Source organism: Amblyomma americanum, chromosome 3, assembly GCF_052857255.1.
Source record: "Amblyomma americanum isolate KBUSLIRL-KWMA chromosome 3, ASM5285725v1, whole genome shotgun sequence".
NCBI classification, from domain to species: Eukaryota; Metazoa; Arthropoda; class Arachnida; order Ixodida; family Ixodidae; genus Amblyomma; species Amblyomma americanum.
This window is the reverse complement of record NC_135499.1, coordinates 133737784-133761832: the sequence shown is the minus strand read 5'-3', so window position 1 is coordinate 133761832 and position 24049 is coordinate 133737784. Positions and strand designations below refer to the sequence as shown.

Genomic DNA, 24049 nt, shown 5'->3' with positions numbered 1-24049 from the left:
ATTTTTAAAATGCTTTTCCTTTCACATCAGTAGGTAGTATAACTAAAGTTTCAGGCCCTCTACACCACCGATAACATTTCACATTTTTATTAAATTCTGCAGCAGAAAACTTTTCTACACCTTGTGCTTGGCGCATGATGGCCTTAGCTGCCTATGTTCCATTAAACCCAACACAACACACAACTTTTTGCGGGACTAGGAGACAAGCACTCTTTATTTACAAAGTTCATGACCATTTAGGATGAAGGCTTTAACAGAAAAGCCTGCAAATCTTCCTTCTCCTTACGGAGTGCCAGTGTCAGAAGGCCATCCCTTGTAAGAAAGTCGCAGCAAAACGCCGATGTTAGAAAAATAAAAGCCTTGGTCGTTGATCTGTACAAAGCACTAGCTACTCTTTTCATACTCGACACGATGCGTTGAAGTCAAAATAAGGTGCGCATGCCCTAATGTCGACTGTCCTCTATTATCATGCTTGCGGCCTTGCTGCCAATCATCATGGCCGGTGCGTTTGTATGGCCGCTGACAATGTCAGGCATCACGGAGGCGTCCGCCACTCGCAGGCCTGTCACGTTCCCTCGAACCCTGCACGGGGAAAAGGTAAGACAGAAAGAGGTCCAAAAGTTAAGCACTGTAGTGGAGAGATGCCACAGGAGTCTGATATGTGGGGTGCTAAGATGAATGGACAGCGATCCTGCGACAGTACCGAGTTTACAACTTCCTAAAATCAGGCCATGTTCCCGGCCTTCAAGCACAAACGAATAGAAGGCTTTCAGTGCACGACTTGCAAAGTGCCACAATACACGACACATTATCACTACTGAACCACGCGTAAAAGCTCACGGTTCAGGGTAGAAAAACATCACACACTGTTCACACACCGCGTGATGTCAACGCTCTGTGGGGGGAGGAGGAAAACTATTTCTGCACTTTGTGAGTTCTTTATGCCTTCGAACGGGTTCCTTTCCGCGCTCTTCCGTAGTGCTGTAAGATATACTTTCCCAGGAGCATGTTTTGCGGAACATGTGGCTCGGTGAAGCACCTACAACCCTTTGAGTAAATTTGTAAGCTGAATAAGAACGGTTCTCGTGATTTCCAACATGTTTAGGGCTGCTTAGTTCTTTCGAGCAAAACATGCACAAGCCCCACGCCCCACGAGGCGCAGTTTTCCTAAATTAGATTCATGCAGAAAACACATAACAACGAGATTGCAGTGGAGTGCGTAGAAATCTAATTATTAGATATGTTTTTTTATTGTTGGAAAAGTAGTGATCATTGTGGTGCATAGTGGGTAGCCATCTCCATCATCATGCTCATCGAAGGTGTCTTGTTAAAGTGATGTTTGAAAAAAAAAGGCTTTTCTCTGAACACTTTACAAACATGACTTTGTACGTATGTACTATCGGCGTCAAAATGAAACGCCAACAAGACGGTTGAAACTACAACCGCAAACCGAGATCTCAGTTTAGAATGCCTCGGCACTAGTGAAGTTGATTTTGCATTCCAAAGCTCGATGACCGCTCGGTGCACCCAGCCTGTATTGCAGGTAATATATATTGTTGCTATTTTTGTGTTCGCATTTCAGTGGTATTGTTTACGTCCCATTTGTTGCTGATGGTACATCCTTGGTATGGGTCGAAATTTTGCAGTCCGCAGGGCTCGCTGTTCAGACAAGCAGTGCGGCACGAGCGGAGGACAAGCTCTCGTCCGCTGTCCCCCGAGCCTTCGGATCGGTAAGAATGATGTAAGAGCCCTAGCGGGTCAGAATAGTAAAGTGGTTAATTTTGGTATCGAAAGCGGTGAGACCACTCTTCGAAAGTCTTAACAAGCCACGATTGTATTTCCTCTGCAGATTTTAATATTGTATTGTAACCGTCTGTGCATCACGTTTCAGTGGTTCTGTTCGCGCTTCACTTGACGCTAATGGTACAAATCCGGGTTCAATATAATATTTTAGCATAAACTGAACGAAGAAGAGCAATGCTTTTCAGTAACTGCAACGTGCGAAAACCGCACTGCTTAAGTAGAGCTTCACTTAAAAAGCGGCTCGTCCCACTAACCTAAGGCGCTCGTCCACTACTGCTTCTTGATGAGAGCCCATGGGTGCCGTGCAACACAGATGCAGGCCCGGTTGTGCAAAGTGCCGAAACAGGCACTCGGTGTACTTGAGGCTCCACAGAGGTCCAGCTTTCGCGCACGGGGGAAATTTCACTCTCCAGGCCTCGGCGCCGATCTTCTTCATGGCTTGGGTATTCAGCATCCTGTCAATGAACATCTTCGCGCCTGCGAGGACACCCATCGATACTGCTACCAATGTTTATTTACGGCCAACATACAAGTACTCAGATTAATGAGAATACAAACTTTTGATTGCGTATTCAAAACAGAGCTGGGACAGTTGTTTACTGTTGAGTGGAGAAAAGGTTATCAGCAGCAAGGTGCGCTACCGGGGACCCGAGGGCTTAACGTGCGCATGAGCAGCGGAAGGAAAAATACAGAGGCAAGGACGACTCGTAGAAGCTCGTACTCGTGACGCGGGGCGTAAGCGAGAAGCGAGGACGCGGAAGCGACAGCAAGCCGAGGGTGTGTTGGAACCGTGACAACACATCACGCATTCGCAAAGCAAGTCACAACGCAAACGCGAAAGGAAACGTTAAAGCACAAGACGAAGAGCTAGCGGTGATCATTCCTCGCTGCCACGAGTGAATTGCACCTAATTTTTTTTAATGAGTACGTGGCGCACAGCCATCGCCTGCCACACAGCCGCCACGCAGACGTCGCCTCTGCTTTGGTTCTGAAACGCTACAACAATTTTGCTCCCGAGTATCACATAACTGTGGCCTGCGCAAGTGACGGGACGCATTCATAAATGCTGCAACGGTTAGTCAGGTGGCGCAAGCCTGAAGCTCCAAAGCTGCTGCGCAGCGCTCTCTGAGGCGCTAATTTAGACAGATGTCAGTCTGCCCGACGTAGCCTATTTATAGCGTCACTGCATTGATATGTGCGTATTTTTTAGGCTCACTGACTGATTGTCGTATCTCCGAGCTGTTTCCGTCTGTGGCGCGTATTCTTGCTGAAAGAGTGTTCTGCCTGTGGTAAACTTTTGTAATGGTATTCAGTCTAGGTTGCGCCACCATGGGCCTCCATGGGCTCACTTGGCATGTGCGCCTCCAGGCTTCGAGAAGGGTGTCCCTGCACGTACCCTGAGCGAGTGCTTTGACATCGTCCGGGTGCGCAAGGAGACGTGGATCTATGCTTGGGTAATCTTTGGCGTTCCCAGTTCGCAGCTTGAGGCTGCCCCTAGACTTTGGTCGGATGTTCACGGCTGTCACTCGGAAACCTGGTTGATCTGTTCCAGGTCCGAAGTAGCTGTCGTAAGCCTGCAAACAATGAGCTCTTCAGACATCAGTCAACCACAACCCATCGAAACGAAGGCTGGGCGTGATAAAAAAGTAATAATGCCCCCTTTTATTCTCGCATATATGGCTTTATGTGGCAGCCGCATGTCGTTTCTGCACATTTAGTTTGGAATCTATTAGCCTACAGCGTTCATCGCAATACTTTCATCACATTATACGCATCGTCACTGTCATGTATACATAACTAAGCAAGCTCACACAACATGCCCCTTCATAGCGACAGCAGTAAGTTCAAAAGGGGCTCGTCGTACCTCTGGCAACAGGCCTCCGCCTAACATTTGGCTCCTGGCCAACTCGTTGGCCGGCTGGAATGAAATGAGAACAAGTTCGACGTTCGGGATGACTGGCACAGCAGTGTAGTCAGTGCTCACGAACTGCAGCGCTTCTGCGCCTACGGGAATTGTGACAGATCCTGGAAGAGGAGGTAAAAATAAACAAAAAGAGCAGATATGAAGTAAATGCACAAAACTTTAGACTACATTGTCACTTGATCTGACAATTCTCTTTCAGACAGAGTTTTCTGATGGAGCTGTAAACAATTTGATGTACACGCGCTATTTTGGGGAACGCTACTTAAATGTGTAGAGACAAAATTTTTCGTAGTGGGATTTTGGTTTTGACTCTTACCTGAACATTAGTAAACATAGACCCCACGCGAATTTCGACCGCACCCGGAAACAGTGTGTAATAGAATTTCTTCCTTCATGTAGTTCTGGCTTTGGTTTCAGCAGCTTAATTAAGGTTGTGACGTCACAAGTAAGTCGTAGATCACGTGCCGCTTTCAAAAACTGCAATATAAAAGCAGAAGTTAACTCGTTTACATTTCGCCATCTGCAGCGGGCTAGCCTGAGAGTTGAAGCGATTTAAAACTACAAAGCTGGGATTATATTGCAGTTTTTGTGTGCCTAACGTCACCTCGTAGCTAATTGCCACGTTGCAGCCACCCTAGGTCTGCTGAGAACGACACTCAAAACACGCGGAAGATGTTCAGTTATCAGTTATTTACGTATCGTTGGCGAATTCCACGTCACAATCTGTATATTCCAATTCCACAGGTTTATTAAGCCAAATGTTTTCACTTTTACACGCCCAAAACCCTCCAACTTCGTATTCTGCGGTTCGCTGAAGAATTGACAAGAAGCAGAAAATACCAGTTATGAATGATTTACCGCAATTATAGCGATTCAGGGTGTTCCACTTCCAGATACGGTTTTGGGCTGCCGCTACCGCTATCCTTCTGACGTCAATCGATTTGTCTGCTCAATGGAAAACCGACGTATTAGTTGACATGCGCGGACGTAATCGTGAACTCTTAAAAAATTTGACACCTATCACGGAAGTGAGGCAGCAGTGCCTTGAAAACAACCATGTCGTGGTTTCCAAAGAAACATGTATCTTTGGAATAAAATGTAAACAACTTTCCTCGGTCGCTGTATTGCTCTAAGTGGCTTTTGGCGAAATAAATTCTGCGGAATTCATTACATGCAGAAATATCGGACAAATTCGAAAACGGACGAATTTGCTAGGCTGGCTAAACAGAGTGGTTGCTAATTTGAGGCGGTATACAAGCAGTGGTCTTACAAACCAGATCAAATAAATCATTTGCACATACCATCCTGAGCTGCGATACAAGTAGTTCCTGAAATCTACGAAGAAAGGATTTTAAGAATCTGCCATTTTGCGGTCAGATTATGCGGCACATAGAGCCCAAATGTGTTAGCTTTATAGGCATAATAAACCGGGGCACTTGAAACGAGAGAACTGCGTAACCATTCTTACCAGTTCTGTTGCTTGCGTACTTGGCGATGTCGCTTAACGTGAAAGGAGGAATCCCGACGTACGTTGCCGTGCTGACAGGCACCGCCGTGAGTAAAAGTGGGTGATCCTGAAGGCTTCGTCCAACCGGCAGGTCGGCCACCACAGGAATCTGCGCACAAAGGCTGTGCATAAACGTCTCTGTCACAAATACCGTGAGTATAATTCAGAGTAAAGCTCACAATGATTGGTGTGAAAAGCCTGAAAATTCTCGACGTCATAAGAGCAGGCATCATGCGAGTGCACACCCCTCCATAAGTGTTCTCAGACTCTGCGAATCCCCTTTCAGCCATGTAGGCTATTTGAACCCTATTTTCATTTAAGCCTGTTGTACGACTGAACAATGAGCAGCGCCTTCGTGTTCACCTATCAAGTGCTTTTGGTCTTCATGGGTGTCGCAAGAATCAGAACAAGAACTTGGTTGACCTAGTCAGGCCAAGTCCGCCGGCACGGCAGATTGACCTTGAAGTGGAGGAGCGGTGGAGATGTGGCGGCCAGGTGACATACACGTTACTCGCCGCCGCCGTGCCTTCTTCGTCTTCAGTGAATGATAGAAGGATGGAAAGGGGGAGGACACGGGCCTATCTACTGGAGGGCTAGCCACCACGCCCACTGCCAGCGTGTCATAGAAGGATGAGGGAGAGGGGAAAAAGATTGATAGGAGAGAGTAGTCGCGCAGCCGCAGTGTCCATTCAGTTGGCACATGCTGCCCCCTCAGGCCTAGAGTCGGACGGAGAGTCCGGTAGCCTCCAGGAAGGAGAGGAGGTGCTGGAAAGCCTTGGCAGGATCATGGCCACCGGGGAACAGGAGGTGCTCCTCTGAAGAGCTGGGGAGGCCCAAGGTGCGAAAGCCGGCATACATGATGGTCCTGGCGGGCACGAAGGCAGGGAATTCACACAGCACGTGTTGGGCTGCTTCCGCTGGGTCATAGCAGATTGTGCACCCAGGGGAGGAAGTGACACCGAGGCGGTATAGGCGGGAGTCGGTGTTGGCGCAGTCCACCCTGAGTCTTAGGAGCAGGCTGCGCTCCTTAACATCAAGGCCAACAGCTGGGAGTGGGCGTGGTGGTTGGCCATTAGCCACCCTGGGATCTGGCTGGTCAAGCAGGAGGTGCCTGTCCTCTATGCTCCTGACCAGGTCCAAGGGGCAGAAGCCCTTGGAGACACGAGTTCCTGGGGAGTGTGCCGCCTTGGCAAGGGTGGCTGCCGTGCCGACCGCTGCGCCGACCGCCTCATTGGCAGCTGTGGCCACATGATTAACCACGTGACTCGTCATTTGCTGGAAAAAGGAGCCGGTGCCGCTCTCGCGGCATTCACATTGCAGTTCTCGCTATGGTCGGAATGAGTCGGCCGGAGCCGTGTACGTCGTCGGGATGATTTCGCTAAACCGCGCTTAGCAGAGCTTAGTGCGTAAGCACTTCTTGCCGCACTCCCCGGGTTTCAGGGGGTCTGTCCGTGTCAAGGGCGGCCAAGTGAAAGCGAGAAACAGCTCCAGTATACCGCAAATAACAGAGAACGGAAGCGTGTGAGACGCGCTGCAGAAACCGATGAAGAAACCGATTTCGTGGTTAGCATTGGTAAACCGCCACCAATTTTTATTGTTAGTCCTTGTTTATCACAACGCGTTGTCCATAAAGGAGGCACACCAGAACTGGACGCTGGAGTTTAGTCATCAGTTAGTAAATAAACTCAAGGGAATAGATCAGACGTGCTCCTTAGAAAAAGTAAAATGACTATAGGAAAAAAAATACGCAAGAACAGATAACAATCAAGTACAAGAAAACAATGTGTACAGGTTGGTATAGTTTTTGTTTAATTTGTAGGAACGGTATAAGACACCGTAGAAAACAGGAAGCGCTGCACACTAGCGCTATGGCGTTCTTTTATAACGCTCTTTGGCGCAAACTATCACTCATATTAAAGATTTATGCTGGGGTGGCTCAAATATAGTGAAACTTTTTTAGACTCCGAAATAGCAGCGTCTCGAGCGTGCGCCCCCTGGGAGGTCTTCCAACGCTACGCCGACTGCGAATTGCTTCTGCTTCTCAACGTTGATGCGGAAGTCACTAGCAAGGACTATTGCCGTTGTACGATTGAAACCTGCAATGAAGGACTTGGAGATTTTCGGGTGCACTGCCGAGAGGTATTTTCCGGCGTATTGCGACTACGCGCATAACCCTACGACGACGAAGGTTCCATGAAGCTCCAAGCGCAGTCTGCGTGCACGAGGATGGCCACTGGGTCGCTGGCGAGTGCGCGCCCCTCCCGACGAGAGAGAGCTGAGTTAACGCGAGTGCAGATGCATGGTGTTGACGCCGCCATGGTGTTGGCGCATGACTCATAAGTGGGGGAACTCCGCTATAACATCTAGCGCCGCAAAAAGAATTGTGCGCAGTGCTGCGCCTTTAGTCACCTGAATATTACTCAGCGTATTGTGATCAGTTTGCCCATAATGTAACTACATAGATAAAGTGATGTGTAAGAGGCGTCGTAGAACATTTATAAAGCTCACATCGTAAACGTGCGCATGCAATTTTCACCGTTTTGAAACCTACAACGCTGAATCCAGCCTGCTTTAAAAGCCGAAATGACCTGAAATGTAGAATCAGCGATTTTAATACTGTTTTTTTTTCGAGCGTCACGTGACCTGCATACCAGCCTTAAACGTTACAGCAATCGCTTCATTGTTGAAATGGAAACAGCAAGAGGATGCATTCCTTTATAAATTATTCAGCGGTTACAGGCAAATACTACGTATATTAACGCCTTAAGCAACATTAGGAAAAATAACATGGAACGAAAATCAGTACGCCTCAAAATAGTGCACTGCAGTGCCTGCCAACTCATTTTTTTTTTGCTCTCAGATGTCTGGTTTAACACCCTAAGCTCTATAGCTTTTTTCAGATTAACCCAATTTATTCACCAATCTCTTTTTTTGTCATGACTTTTCATTCAGAAGACCGCTGTGCAATTATACCAGCTTGGCCTCAACTTTAGCATTGTTGCTTCCTCGCTGCCAAGGCTTAACGTTCTGAAAGGTTGGAATAGTGAGACGGGGCAGTGTCCCTTCAACGATGTTAAAGCAGTACTCGGCTATTGGGACTAACAAAATTCTGTATTCATTGCCTTTTCTGTTGGCTTCAGACAGGCAGTATAAGCCTTGAGATGCCTGGAGACTGCCCTGGGAGCTCCCCGCCACGCTTCTTTTCTAAACGTCTTAGATGAAGCCCGTTGCCTTCCGGTGCGTCTGCAAGCCTCCAAAATACTGCTTCTATAATTAGTTCGCCTTGGAGGGAGACGGACAGCTCAGGCGCTGTTTCGTAGAACACGGGGGATAACGCAAAAGTCACTTCTTTCCAGCCGTTCGCGCACTAAGCCCAGTGGGTTGGTCACCCACGAGAGACAGGTGACAGCAGAACTCTTCACGGTTTTATTCAGTGCCGCCTCGATGACCCAGGCTAACGCACAAAACGATCGCTACCTCTGGCGGAAGTAAGGTCCTTGTTTCTTAAACATCTAAACAACGACTACGAAGGCCCCCTACAAGTTTACACTGATGGCTCTGTGAGTAGGCGTGAACAGTCCTCCACAGACACCCTTGTAGTGCCTCACCTTGAAATATCTTAGGCTGGGCGCCTGCAAACAGTACTGTCATTCACTTCGGGTGAGTCATTGCAAGGTCACTTAAACGTCTTTCTGCAAACCACAGAGAGCCATCATTCTGTCTTTATCAACGAGGACTCCCGTTGATAAATTTTGCCTCTGGGCTCTCACCGCTGAGGAAGCTACATTTGAAAGGATTTACGGTTTGCTTCGAGTGGTTATCAACTCACGTTGGAGTCAGCTGGTAACAAGGCGGCCGACCATCTTGCTCAGGAAGTCCGGTCTTATCTATCTTCAGTCGCTGCCCGAAAGCACGCGAACTTCACTTCAGTAAAGAGCTTTGCGCCTCCGAACTGTGCTTGGAGCGCATATTGAAATCAACAAACACAAGTTCTGGAGCAGTCTCGCGGGTCGGCTGCGGGCGGAGCTAAATGGAAGACTGCGATGACTACTCGTGGGTGTGGACAATTAAGCGTTGTGCACAGACACCGGTCGATTGCCACCCGACTACCGCACTTTCTCAACGAGCCACCGACACAGCCTTCCACCGAAAATCTGCATACCATCGGCTTACTGAGACAAAAGCAAATGCAAAACAGAAACCGCGCTGGCGACAAAGATCAGCCCAAGCGAGCCGCTTCGTTTGGTAATTGGTTGCCATCATTCGGTCGCTTGAATTTTCTCGCCGTGACCGCCCTACCGGCCATGTTGGGCGGTATTTCGAAAGGCACTAGTATATGCAGCATGTGTACGAGTGCAGACGGCTGTGTGAGCGCAGATATGAGCGCAGACGCAGCATCTGTACGAGTGCAGACATTTAAGACCCCGCAAGCAAGGTTGCTGCTTTTAGATTTCCTGACGGCATAGCACAGCCCGGCGTTCATAAACCGTAAGCGCTGAGTATAAATTATGTGATGCTAAATCATATGTCGCGCGCTTACAGTAATCCTACAGCGTGTATCATGTGTACTGGAAAAATACGTAATTTTTGAAGCAGAGATTTCGCATATCAAAATTTTGATCCCTCCATCTTTTTAGGAATGATCCCGAGAAATACGTAATTTTTGAAGCAGAGATTTCGCATATCAAAATTTTGATCGTTCCATCTTTTTAGGAATGATCCCATCAGCCCTTTTTCCGCCAAGCAGATCTTTTGCACTAATCACATCGACTCTCATTGTAAAATAACGTGTGTGCTCATGCTTTTCTGCAATGACGCTTGTTGTATTTATTCTGCCTTTCATTCTTCGCAAAATTACTTCCCGAGTATTAATCACGATTCACGGCCGGACGCAGGAAAAAACCTGCATGGATCATGGAACACATCGGAGTTAATATCTAGCCAATGAAAACTGTGAGGAGGAAACAGACTTCAGTGGGACATGCTGTATTTTGAACAGACTCGCAGAGAGGCGCAGATAAGATAAAGGAAGCGGAAAGAACCCCGGAGCAGCACGCAGGTTGAAAGATAAAATTAGGAGATCGCCGGGACAGTGTGGTACCGGACTAAAGGTTACTATGCCAGACCAGCACCCACCTGAATGAAAACATCTGGCCTTTAAATCTAACTGAATTCATTGTTCTGGAAACTGCTAAGCATTATGAAGTCATTTTGGGCGTAAGATTGCACTGATCCCAAATGCAAGCTTACAGACACCTGAGCTCTAAACACAACGTCCACAAAATGTCGTTCAGCTGATACGCGACCCACAAATATCTGTGCATACCTTAAGTCTTTCGAGGTCCTCTCTCGGACCCACGCCGGATAGCATCAGGATCTGAGCCGATCCCACGGCACCAGCGGATAAAATCACTTCGAGCCGGGCAGAAATTTTCTGAGATTCCCCGTACCTGAAGAACGTCACTCCGACAGCTCGGCTTCCTTCGAAGTTCACCTGCGCCGTGATAAAGGAGGTTTTTGATGGAAGACGAATATTTTTTAATGCGGAAATGCATTTTTGGCGTCCTGGTTTACGAAGAAAGAACCACAAAGTACACGGGCCTGTCGACTGGCGCCAACTACTGTGTCTGAAAGTTCCTAAACATTCATCATGTACAAGTATGAACGCAATGGAAGTAGTGTGCAGGTGCAGCTTTTGATTTCCTCTCTGCACATGATAATCACAAAACCATTTTCGCATAAGCTGCCGCCTTTTTGAAACCACGATTGACATTGTGTCATATTTCGTAAGCGCTTCCATCAACAGAACAGCGTGTGGACCCTCAGAGCAACTAAAGCCCTCTGAGCTAGTCTCTGTCTGCTCTCTAGGACCACGCATACCTTGGTGACCTGGCTGAAGAGAGCCACGTGCAGGTTCTTGCGAGTCCTAAGGATGGGTTGGATGAAAGCCTTGCTAGCGCTGACGCGGGCGCCATCTCTGATGTTGGCTTGCACGCGAGAACAGCCTGCAGAAATTCCAGTTAAAATGAGCTTCATAAGGTAGAACAGTACACTAAAGTCTTTAACATTAAACGTATCTAAAGTTGACTTAACCAGTATTTCCTATGCGCGGAGAATTTTGTCTGCCCTCTTGTTTAGGTGGTTATCAGCATTACATCAATGGGTTTGGTAAGAAGGATGATAAACTTCAATGGTACGATTTGAGCACGACATTCACACAAAGGTTATGCAGTCTCTGAAGGTACACGCACATAACGTCATGAAAGTCACCTGACTGCGTGCGACCGTTGTAGTCGACGAGTGGATATCTGGATTCTTTGCAAGCCGCCAGGAATAGTTGACTCAGTGGCGTGCTGCTGTTGGCGAAGTCCACTGGTACCTCCCCTCCAAAACCATGGTATTCTGCCCAAAACAAGAAGTACAAGCATCGCATTATGCGTCAACATATGCTGTCGTATGTTATTCCATTTTGCTGACATCGATAACCGCTGGTACGACGTTCCTCGGAAATAAATTGATATTTGAGGAACAGAAAGCTCTCACTTCTAGTGGTCACTTGAACAGCGCCGTGAAAGAAAGAATGAAGGGAGTGAAAGAGAGCAAGAGAGATAGGAGCAGATCGAGCGCGACCACGGGCATGCTGCCTGTGCCTGGTGCAACCTCCGTCGTCATACCCCCTAAACAAAAATACACCTATATGGGAGTAAAAGAGAGAGTATACTGTCCTCTAGCGCACACCCTTTTATGAAAGGGTGTACGCTAGAAGACAGTTTTACTCCATTTTACTCATTTTGTTTACAGTGTAGGGTGAGGCGAGCGGTCGTAAGCCACCGGCTAACGCCTCGAAACTTCTCTCAAGAAGCACCAGCAATTCGTGTTCGAGGTAGCCTAGGACAACCACTCGTAAAACAAATCTAACACATTCGACAGCGTCACTAACCACGTGCACACATCTGTAGATTACAGGCAATGTATCACAAATAAAGTGATTAAGCCGAGGCGCGCATAACAAGGGTAGAAACTTGGGCTTGTTGGTACATTTTCAAGGGTAGAATAACAAGGATTCAGAAAACGGAAATGACTTAAAGTCAGGAAGGGGCTGAAGCTGAGCGAATTGGTTCACTGACATCATCCCAAACAGCCGGAAAAACAAGGCAACACAAAGAAAAAAACGCGAGATACGAAACAGCGTCTTTCTGTGCTGTGCCCTTCAGGCAGATAGAAAGTATGACAAAGGATCAATATAGACAATAGTGGCCAAACATTAGAACGAATTATCATGCCCAGCACGCTTCAAATCTGGCAGGCTAAATTCCGTGAAAGCTTCGCAAACAGCGTCGCCGCCAGCGTGGAAAGTCAGTAGCAGCAATTGCTTCCACGTCCTCTGCCGCCCAAGGCAGCGACGACGACGCAGTGAAAATTGATTAACAATGCCTACTGGTACAAAGTTTACGCTTGCTACGCACAGCTATCGCTGAGTTTCGTGCATTATGCAGCAATCGTAAACGTTGTCAGTTTTTTTTTGGTTCTTACACTAAAAGACGAGAAACACCTGACGCCATGTAACCCGTCGCGGTGGCTCAGTGGTTAGGGCGCTCGCAAATGAGCCCATAGTTCCCAGTTTCGAACCCGGCTACGGCGACCACGTTTCGATGGAGGCGAAACGTAAAAAGAGCCCGTGTGCCCTGCGATGTCAGTGCCCGTGAAATATTCCGAGCTGGTCGAAATTATTCGGAAGCCCTCTATTACAGCACCTCCTTCTTCCGTTATTCTCTCACTCCCTCCTTTATACCTTCCGTCACAGCGCGATTGAGGTGTCCACAGAGATGTGAGACAGATACTGCGCCATTTTCTGTCCTCGAAAAACAATTTTCAGTTTTGCTGACACCATGCGTGGTGTCCCGCGGCGTCCTACCAATTGACGTCATGATGCCTCACCTATCGCGTTCTTCAATTCGTCGTCCGACCTCGGGTTCTCGCGCTCCGAACAGCGCTGTTATCATATGAAATCAAGCGACTCCAAGGGTGTGTTTTTGCGAAGAGCAGCATGGCATCTTCTCCCAGGTCGGGACGTCATCGTCAATGTCAAATCAACAGATCACATGGAAGTAAAATTGTTTGTTACAAAATGCGGCCTCAAGAGCTTTATGCCTTGGCCTGCGTTCTGTGCTTGGTAGCACTCACCGTCCGGTTGTCCCGCACGATAGTCCTCAATCGCCTTGAAGTGGGGCAGGACGTCTCCGTACGCCCATCCCGTGGCACCGTACTCTCGTGCCCAGCGGTCGTAGTCATGTATGCTGCCGCGAGTGTACAGCAAGAAGTTTAGCACGCTGCTTCCTCCAAGGACTTTGCCCCGCGACATGCCGCAGCGCTGCATGTGAAAGAAAACGCACAGTGAAAGCATCCTCGTAAGTGCAGAAGCGGAAAATGCTTATCAACTGATGAGACTCTGCCAGATGATAGCGCCTACGGGACATTAACGACTGCACCTTGGTTTCTAATACTTACTGCTAATCCCGTAATGACCGCACATCACATTGTGTGGTTCCTGCTCATGGCAGTTTTTCACCTATTGCAAAAAACGCACACACACAATATATATATATATATATATATATATATATATATATATATATATATATATATATATATATATATATATATATATATATATATATATATCATCATCAGCCTTACTACACCCACTGCAGGGCAAAGGCCTCTCCCATGTCTCTCCAATTAACCCTATCCTTTGCCAGCTGCACCCACCCTTTGCCTGCAAACTTCTTAATCTCATCCGCCCACCTAACCTTCTGCCGTCCCCTGCTACGCTTACTTTCTCTTGGAACCCACTCCGTTACCCTTAAAGACCAGCGGTTATCCTGCCTTCGCATTACATGCCCTGCCCAAGCCCATTTCTTTCTCTTGATTTCGACTACGATGTCATTAACCCGTGTTTGTTCCCTCACCCACTCTGCCCGCTTCCGATCTCTTAACGTTACACCTATCATTTTTCTTTCCATGGCTCGCTGCGTTGTCCTTAACTTAAGCTGAACTCTTTTCGTTAGCCTCCACGTTTCTGCCCCGTAGGTGAGTACCGGTAAGATTATGCTGTTGTACACTTTCCTCTTGAGGGAAATTGGTAAACTGCCACTCATGATCTGCGAGAATTTGCCATATGCGCTCCACCCCATTCTTATCCTTCTAGTTATCTCCCTCTCATGATCCGGATCAGCTGTCACTACCTGCCCTAAGTAGACGTATTCCGGGACAATTTCTAGGCTCTCCCTGCCAACTGTGAACTGTTGTTCCCTTGCTAGGCTGTTGAACATTACCTTGGTTTTCTGCATGTTAATTTTTAGACCCATCGATCTGCTCTGCCTGTCTAACTCGTTGATCATGATTTGCAGTTCACCTCCTGAGTGACTCAGCAAGGCAATGTCATCAGCAAATCGCAGATTATTTAGGTATTCTCCATTTATTCTTATTCCCAACTGTTCCCAATTCAGGCCTCGAAAAACCTCCTGCAAACATGCGGTGAACAGCATTGGCGAGATCGTGTCTCCTTGCCTGACACCCTGCCTGACACCCTATATATATATATATATATATATATATATATATATATATATATATATATATATATATATATATATATATATATATATATATATATATATATATATATATATATATATATATATATATATATATATATATATATATATATATTTTGTGGTCCACAGTGGCACTGTAAGCTATAGTGAACTTGGGTGGTGACCACGCTGATGCGCTGCGCGGCCGATGGAACATCTCTTTGTTAGCGAGTGATCGGAGTCTAGAATGTGTACCTGCTTTGACGAAAATATATGATGCGGAATAAACAAAATGAGCCAAACGCTAAAGGTTTTTAGGCTCTGCTTCCTTCAAGGGCAGGTCTGCTGCGCATCGCTTATTTGGCCGGTGGGAGGGCCTGCTCCAGTTCGCATACAGAGCTCCCTCGTGATCTACACGCTCTGTCACATTATCAGTGTAATGGTTGCCAACCCACGAAAGGCGGAGTATCCGTTACCAATGTTTGCAGCAATCATTCATTATCGCCGCGCCGTACTTCGCGGTTCATGCTCGCATCAACCTTTCCAGTTGACCTTACTTGTTCCTGGTATGACAGGCATGCGTGCTTTTGGGGCACGGTCTGGTATCCCCAGTCGTCATGGCCTCCTAGGCTGTACGTTGCGGTTATCGGGATCTGATTGGAGGCTTCCTCAAGGCCACCGGCTTCGAGGAGGAGCACCGTGACGTTCGGGTAAGCAGACAGCCGGTTGGCGACCACACAGCCCGCCGAACCGCCGCCCACTGCATGAATATTAGCACCACTAAGTCAGTGTAGATGATATTTGACGACAACATTGACCATGTGCTCACAGTACATGAATATGAGGTAGCCAGGCTATTAGATGAATAAATATCGCGCGGGTAAGGGTAAACTAAAGGCAGACATACACCGAAAAGCACGAAAAGGCTACTAGGGAAACTAGGCAAAGAGATGTCACGATAATGAAACAGAGCATTATAGGCGTAAAATAGGTATGTAGAACTGAAAGGCATTAGGAATAAAATAATGGTACCAAGGCTAACTTCTGAGAATGCGGTTTTGTTGCTAAAGGAAGAAGTTTGGCTTGGGCTAGAAGTAAAGCAGATAACATTTGGAAGATTAGCAAAGGGTGAGAACGGCTAAACCACAAGTGAGACAGTGCAGGGGGAATATGGGTGTCGTTCGAAGTGCAGGAAGATCAGAGTAAAACATTGTATGAAGAACGGGTGAGAAAACTGTAGGATATTAGGAGGGCAGCCAAGGCATTTAAATTAATTGTAAAGAAGGAGCGGCGACTAACAGTGCGGCTGAAAAGCACTAGAAAACTTACCTCTAGGAAACAAGAACGTAGAAATTAAGAGTTTAAAACGACAGATCAAGAATGCAGATGTTAAGAACTTGATTAGTTCAATGGAGAAAAAGCAGTCTATATATCTCTTTAGAAAATCCAAAAAAAGCAAATCAGGAAGGTATGGATCTCTTATAACGCAAGAGGCAGCGCCCTACTCTTTGAAGCGAGATCAGGGTGTCGGGGCGTGTAAATGCGTGCCACATTTTTCTACCAAGCGAGAGGTTTAAACGGCTGGATAGAAATGACAATTTCTATAGTCATTCTGATTGCAGTTTTACGACTTTTATGGTTCTCTGACCACAAAATTTCGTGCGTCATAAGAGTAAACTGAAATGCATGAAACATTGACTTGTTTTATGGTGGTTAGACTAATTCTCGCTACTCCGAATGCATCACGTACCTACACATGTATTTGTTAACCTCCAAGAAGCGATGAGGTGAACTCAACCTTCTTTTTAATATTGCTTGCAAAAAATATTGACAATAAACTGAAATTGATTATATAGATTACATTGTCCTAATGCCAAAAGCTACTTTTACTCAAAATACAGCTTTCATAAACTACAGGGGTTAAAACACCAAATTACCGGTAAATTGTGACGATAAGTGTACGCATTTTTTCTGCGGAATTTTTGAGCCCAGACCACGCAACAAACCACTTCCAACCAGCGATGACGGTGTCGATAATTCTTTTGACGCCTTCATAAAGTCACCGATGCGAACAAAATTGCGGCGCAGAATATTCCACTTTCAACTCTCGATTTCTCAGGAATAAAAACGGTAAGTACGCGTTCTGCTCCTGAACTGACGTCAAGAGAGCCACAGAAAGATAGAAAGATGAACAATCCAATTTTGCTGAAACAAAAATCGAAAGGGGTTGTGCTCGGTTTCCTCAGACTTTCGAAAAAGCCTTGAAAAAAAAAGGGGGCTCTTAAAACGTAACAAAAGAAAGCGGACTCTCCGGCTTGCAAAGTTTCCATGACTGGAGGCATTAAGCGAAGTATGCCCTTTCACGATCCACAAGGGGTGCCAAGGAAATACACACGCGGCATGACTGCGCCGTATGACTGCCACGTGCTGTACTGCGAATCCTGATGCGAATCCTGCGAAGTCTCGACGCGCACGTTGTGTTGTTCTTCTGCGCACGTTGTGTTGTTCTTCTGGTTGACACAATGGTCACCCACTCTAGTGAGCCATGTAGCGCCGAGGCGCTCCCGATAGCCACCTTTGATCGAGGCTCGCTTTCTCCTGTCGAATGTTCTTGCCTGGAAACATAACACCCCATCATGCCTTAACCTTGAGGCGTAGAGCTGTTTTTCTCTGTGCACACAGTAGCTGAAGTGGTGTTCTAAGGTGAACGCTGTGCTGTTGTAAATGCTAACCCGAGTGGCAGCTGTCTAAGTGGTGAAGGCTGTCCAGACAACCGCTCCGTCTTCCGTTATATTCTTCAGTTACACCAAGGCCGCCGTATAAAACGGCACCATAAGATAGAGGCGCCCCTGGCGTGTGTGTTTGACAACGGTCGTTAAGCAGCGACACCCATCGAACAAGGCCCGTACGTTTCACAAAGCAGTGTGGTAAAAGCGCTGAAGGCTCATGCTCTATTTCTAGCGTCGCCCCGAGGCGGGGCCTATAATGCTCGCGCGTTGCGTGGCAAGCACAAAAGACAGGAAAACGCAGGCGAAAAATGAGCGCTAGCGTGACGATTCAACGGGAGGTTTGTTCAGTGTCTGCTGCGGCCCCTTTATCCTTCATTGCTTAGGTATATATGCCCTGCAACTACGCTTTTAAAATCCTGGCTGACTGTTCACCTTGGGCCTCGTCATGCCTTAATTGGTCTTGTACAATAGGCTCTTTTGCAAAACTTTCGAGTCATGTCCTTTCAGAATGTAGCCCCTGAGCCACAGCACCATAACAGGTTCTTATCTACAGTGCAAGCATTTAACAGAACGAGGCCGAATGCGTGTGACGTTCAAGCACACACCAGCCGAAGCTGCGCTACAGACGCAGTTTTACAGCGAAAGCTGTAACAGCGTAACGCGTTACATGTAACGCGTTTCTCTTTCCCGCGCCGCGTAGCGTGGAAGATATACTGTGGCCGCAGTATAGCCCAAAGTTATCAATGTAGCACACACCATGATTTTTTTTCTTTAAAAGCGCGGGGGGGTTCGGGGTTCTCATGGAACGGCGGCCGATGTGGTTGCCGCTGCTGCGAAGGAAGGATAAAAATGAAAGTGCATGTCGACCATTCCACTGGCTCGATCTGAGCCACAATCGCTTCCACGTGTAGATGGCGTAATTTGAATAAAAAAGACGCGCGTACCAACTACCGCGTACGCCGATGCTTGCTTTGGAGGCAGATATCCCACGGCAATGTGCCTTCCTAGCCCGAAGGACCAGGATAGGCTATCGCCCACTCCCCCTATTTGCCGCAGCAGGCAGAGGCTGCTGCGACAACTTAAGAAAACTTTTGTCTCGCGTGTGTTCTGAGCATCCGTTCACGTTATCGCCGATGTTGGCTACGCAGAAGTTCATTTTATCACTTAAGCTAACGACGTTGCGAAGGCAGGTACACAAAGAACCACGACTGCGATTGCAGCACGTGGGATGGGGAGAAGAAATTTGCGGTACCCCCTTCACCTTCTTCACCCGGGAATAAGCGTCGCCGGTTGCTACGACACCGGCCAAGCGGAGTGCGCCGTCGAGGAGGAGAGGAAAAGCCGTTTCAGCCGCAGCAGATGGAGAAGTTTCTTAGGTTGGTTGAATGAGGTGAACAGGAGGATATATAGACCCGTCGGTGGAATTTCTCACGTAAAAGCAGGCGCTTAGGCTTGTGAATGTCAGCTGTGGAACTTAATGCCGGGTTAACGAGGTGCGAAGAAGAGACCACGGAGGATGTTCGCGAAAAATGTGCGCCGTGGGATGCTCGTAAATTCGCCATGCCGGCAGAAGTCGATATTCTCCATTCCGACAGGAAGGTCGAAAGCGCGTTCATATTCGAGCGTTAGTGAACGCGCAAGACCACGCCACTAGCTGTGCGGCTGGCTCAAAAGCGGCGAAGCCCAGTGGCCAAACAAGTTCGAAACAGAGGGGCTAAGCCTAGTACCTAAACGTGCTTGAAACAAACAGGCGAAAGCCAAGTATCTAAATATGCTCGAAAAGCGGGGTGAAAGCCAAGTAGCTAAACATGCTCTAAAAGCGACGCGAAGCCAATTAACCAAACGTGCGCGAAACAGAAAAGCAAAGTCGAGTAGGTATTTCCCTGTCAGGTTGGTTCATCGCGTGCATGAAATATCCAAATAAGCTTGTGCTAGCGCTATCAACTTGATTCCATGCATGCCCCGACCTTACCTGCCGTAAACGGGGCTAGTTCCAACAAGCTTTCGCTCATTAATGCGCTAAGCCAGTAAGCTTAGATCTCCTCTTTTTATTCCGAGAGATTGTTAGCTCAGCCTTAATACGCGGAAAGTATAGTGTAAGGCTTGCAAACCACGGCTTGGCGAGAGCGTTCCCAGATAATGTGATCGTACGCTTTGCGCAAAAGAGCGTCAGCGCTGAACGTTATTTCTGCCTCAGCCACGAGAAGCGTAGCAGTGCCACGCGAATTTCACTGGCCTTAAAAGTCGACCAAAGTGTTGTGCAAAACGATCCAATGTAAAGCGAACGAGTTATAATATACTTTTAGGCAAGAACGCTCCGCATGGTTTTCACAAAACAACGTCGAAATTCTCATGGTCCATTATCAAGGGTCCGACACTCTTTTCTGCTCCGCACTATGTCCAATAGAAAATATCGCGTTGCTCTTCGAAGAAAAAGTATAATCGATCTCGATATAAACGCGCGTAACATCAAAGACGCAGAAGCATTCGGGAGATCACAGCGCGAAACTGAATGGCGTTACTACGGCGGCGTCTTGTCCCTCACCGATAACGTAGTCGTACTCCTGCCTCAGCTCTCCGAGCTCGTAATCCTCCAACACGGGAAGATCAGTGAATGGCACGTGCACAACGAGGTTGACCAGGGCGAAGACAAGGGCCAAGGCACTCTGCGGGGACGCTCCCCGACCCCCGACATCCATGGCGTCCAATTCGTTACAGCTGAATGAGCGTCGAGCGGCGATCCTCTAGTTTGTGCCCGCTCGTTGATGCCGCAGTAGCGGGGACGGTATCCGGAGGCGGAGACCCTGATCTTGCGAGAGAACCCGCCTGGTGGAATCGAAGTGGTGTCGTTCAGCTAATGGAACAGCAAAATTGCCGCTTCAGGCAACAATCCACACAGTGGTGTGGCGAACTGCGTCAACTGCCTGAAGCCTGCTAACGAAATCTGTTGGTGTAGTCGAGAGGAAGCTGCAGAAAGTAAAAAAAATAAAAATAAAATACAAACATAGAAGAGCATTCATAGTCTGGAACTAAAGTCGTTTTTTTTCCCGGATAAGCATGAGATGAAAGCGCGATCAACCAAAAACAACCCAAAAGAACGAACGACAGTCGAGAAGGGAAGTCACACGCCGATTTAGAACAGGATAATGAACCACACGTGTGCTATTAAAACAACTCAGAGAAATCGCAGTATTGTTGTGGGGAATGGAAAGCAGGGGCGCACATCTGCAGGCGCACATGTCGGCACGCTTGAAAATGTTTTTCACCTCAGTTAACGCCCCTGAACTATTTACCTGCTTTTGAAATTACGCTTGCCAATGCACGTGCTCATCCAAATGCATGCCATGAGAGCGCCACGCTGTGAATATGATCGAGGCTGGACAGATCGTAGCGTTCAGACGGCTCTGTGGACAAGGTCAGAGGATCTAGTGCAGCTGCTTTTCATATTTCGTCTTTAAAGTATGATTGGTCTGTTCGTTTTACTAAAGTCGTGTCCTCCACAATGGCCGAAAGCGTTGCCATTGAGGCAGCTCTAAAGAAGCTACGGTGTTGTACGCCTCAACCTACTGTCATAATTACGGATTCAAAATCTGCCCTTCAAAGGTTAGAGTACGGGTTTCCCACTGATGCCTTGAGTCTTAGATCCCTACGTTTGGTGCAGAATCTACATAGCAGAGGCCTCTCTATACGTTTTCAATGGGTGCCCTCGCACATAGGTGTCTTAGGCAACGAGATAGCAGACAACCTCGCCCATACAGCTCTCTCCGGGATTCCAGTACATAGAGTCCCTCATGATGTCAAGCAAATGTTCAGAGATGTGGTGTTGTGCCACTTCAGTTCTTTGTGGAGCTCTCCTCATCAGCCATGTGTGACCAAGGGTCTCAAAAGGTACCAAGCCACTTTGCTGCACCGCGTTCGCACGGATTCTGCTCGTACGCCGGCGTGGATGTATAAGACTGGCCTAGCGTTGTCACCATTGTGTTCAACGTGTGGTGTGTGTGGTGACACAGAACATTACCTCTTGTGCTGTACTTTGTACAACGCGGAACGGGCTGTGTTATTCGGATCCCTCAAGAAGGCAGGAGTTCCTCACAGTTCTCTTCAGGACATTGTTTTCCCGCGCGGGAGCCAGTCGAGTAGAAGGGATGCTCCTCGCCTTCTTCTACTTTACCTGTAGGACACGGATTTGGCCTCCACATGGTGACCTCAGGAGTGTCTATTTGGGTTTTTGCGGACAGTGTTTCTGTGATTTCTATTTAAGTGTCGCTACGGTGGAGCAATTGCCGGCAGCAACTGCAAGGCTAATCCCACCGGTAGTTTACAACCACTCAACTCAACTCAGATCGTAGCGTTATGGAGAGACAGCGGCAAAAAAAAAAAGCTAGAACAGCAGTTAACTTTTTTTTTTAACGTAGAATGGGTGATAAAGTTATGCTCTGAAAGACGCAGGAAACCGATATTGGCTGTGTCATTTTGTAACATCTGTTAATCAACCACGGCACAATTTTTAAACCAGGTGTTCTGCACTGTTCTACGCTAGCGCTAATTCAACGAAGCACTGGTTTACTCAGGTCGTAGTTTTCCGTTCCGTTCGGCAGCCGCAACTTTAGGCCCAGCCCATTTAACGTATTATGATAATTCATTTATATATTTATTTATCTATATGCCCCCCCACCCCCCGCCCCCCGCCTCTGCCCGTTTGCATTACCGGGTGGTTCTGCGCGTGTTATGCGTTGTCACATCTAGGCAAAACTTGGAAGTGACACTTAAGCTCCGCCTTAAGGGCATAACGTGATATATAGCGTTAATGGGTGAACACCCATATATGCAGAATTGGTCACTCTCTATTATACATTTATAGATGGCTGGGAGCGTTTATACCACTCCTGGCGCAGTGGTGCAGAGGTTAAGCGGTGCGTCACTGCCTTACAATGCTAGGTGCCGCCACCGGCGGGGCTTGTTATACTCAAGTTGCTCTTCCCGAGCAACCTTTTGTCACCTATAATCAACTGAACTGCCACCTGCCATGATGGGCAGGTTTTGATGACGTCACAAGGTCACGTGACCTAGGTGGCCGGCGGCCCCCGACGACGCTGGATTTTTAGCACAATGGGAGCCTTAACACACTATCGCGTTCAAATAGATATTTCTTTATCTCTTATGCACCAAACCAAGCTGCATTTTGACGAGCACAGAGCGGACGCGCCTGCGGTGTTTCTTGCCAGCCTGCGCGGTTTCCTGCGAAACACGCAGCCTTAGCATTGCATAGTAGCCCGAAAACCAAGGCGGACGGGAATTTAGGAACTCTATACCCACAAAGAAATGAACTCTTCTGTACGCAATGTGCATGTATGTACCGGCATCACGCAGCTACTCTATGAGCTGCACTCTGTTTCCTCTGGTACTTTTTTCAACTGTGAATCTGCAGCTATGCAAAGCAGGTTCTGTGCCATATGCAATGCGAGAGCAAGGGCCTAGTGAGATGGACCGACTTGTTAATGTTAATAAGGATGCCATTTTCTCGTTATCGACAGCTTTGACTGGGCCATACCTCTGGTTCTCATAATCAAGAAGAATGGCAACATTTGATTGTGTAGCGATCTTAAGTTGATCGCCAATTCCTGATATGTAACGGAACGTTACACGTTACAAAAATACGGTATACTTTTGCTATTCTAAACGGCTCTGAAGTTTTCAACAGCGTAGGCTTGAATGATGCATAGAGTCGGTTGCCACTTGACAAGGAAACTAGAAAGCTATTAATCGTAAAACTCGGAAAGGACTTTTTTGCGTCAATCGAATTTTTTTCGGTGTATCCTGTGCTCCTGCAATTTTTAAGACGTATGGAGGGCAACGCTCAAATCATTCTGGGCGTGCAAGTTTATCTTATCAGTGCTGGCCGGTTGTTGCCCAAGAGAAACAACAATGCCGCAGTAGCAAAGATGCCGAAGCCAGCAAGTGTTTTGGAACTACGGAATTATAAGGGTTCGTGACCCACTACGACGCATTTCTGAGAAACCTGGCTACGATTCTGGAGCCGCTACATGAACTGATAAGAAAGAACGCACGCTGGCAGTGGGGAGCGAGACAAGATAACGCTTTCCAAGTTCAACGAAGTGCCGGATAGAAGCTAAGTTGTTGGCCCTCTGCGATCTGAGTAAGCCCGTTATCCTTGAAACCGATGTGTCGTCTGACGTCGGCGTAGTACTGTACCGCAAGGCAAAGAAATTAACAGTTTTATCGCCGTTAAACCGAGTATGACAAGGAAAATCACTTCGTTTCCAATTAGCTTGACTATTGCCTAAACATTACCTTAAATTGTCCTTCGATTTCGCATGACTCTTGCTTAGACATTACCTTACATTGTCCTCCAAGACAATTTCTTTTAAACTTTCATACTACGTTTTCGTCCCCTAGCCATACGTATCCAAGTCATTTAATCTCAAAAGTGAAAGGTCAATAGTCAAAGGTCGAGGGTCAAAGGTCAAGT

At 47.4% G+C, this 24049-nt stretch overlaps 1 protein-coding gene across 1 annotated transcript; it reads right to left on the bottom strand.

The window, feature by feature from the left end:
* Positions 1-313: 313 nt before the first annotated feature.
* On the bottom strand, positions 314-20900 carry LOC144124135 (glucose dehydrogenase [FAD, quinone]-like). Its single transcript, XM_077656796.1, has 12 exons — positions 20875-20900; positions 20105-20277; positions 15388-15590; positions 13419-13605; positions 11505-11636; positions 11115-11239; positions 10561-10728; positions 5196-5343; positions 3668-3828; positions 3200-3377; positions 2058-2280; positions 314-582 (listed from the first exon to the last, which is right to left on the bottom strand). The coding sequence occupies exons 1-12, from the start codon at positions 20898-20900 to the stop codon at positions 444-446; spliced, it is 1863 nt and encodes a 620-aa protein (XP_077512922.1). The 3' UTR covers positions 314-443.
* Between the last annotated feature and the right edge of the window lie 3149 nt (positions 20901-24049).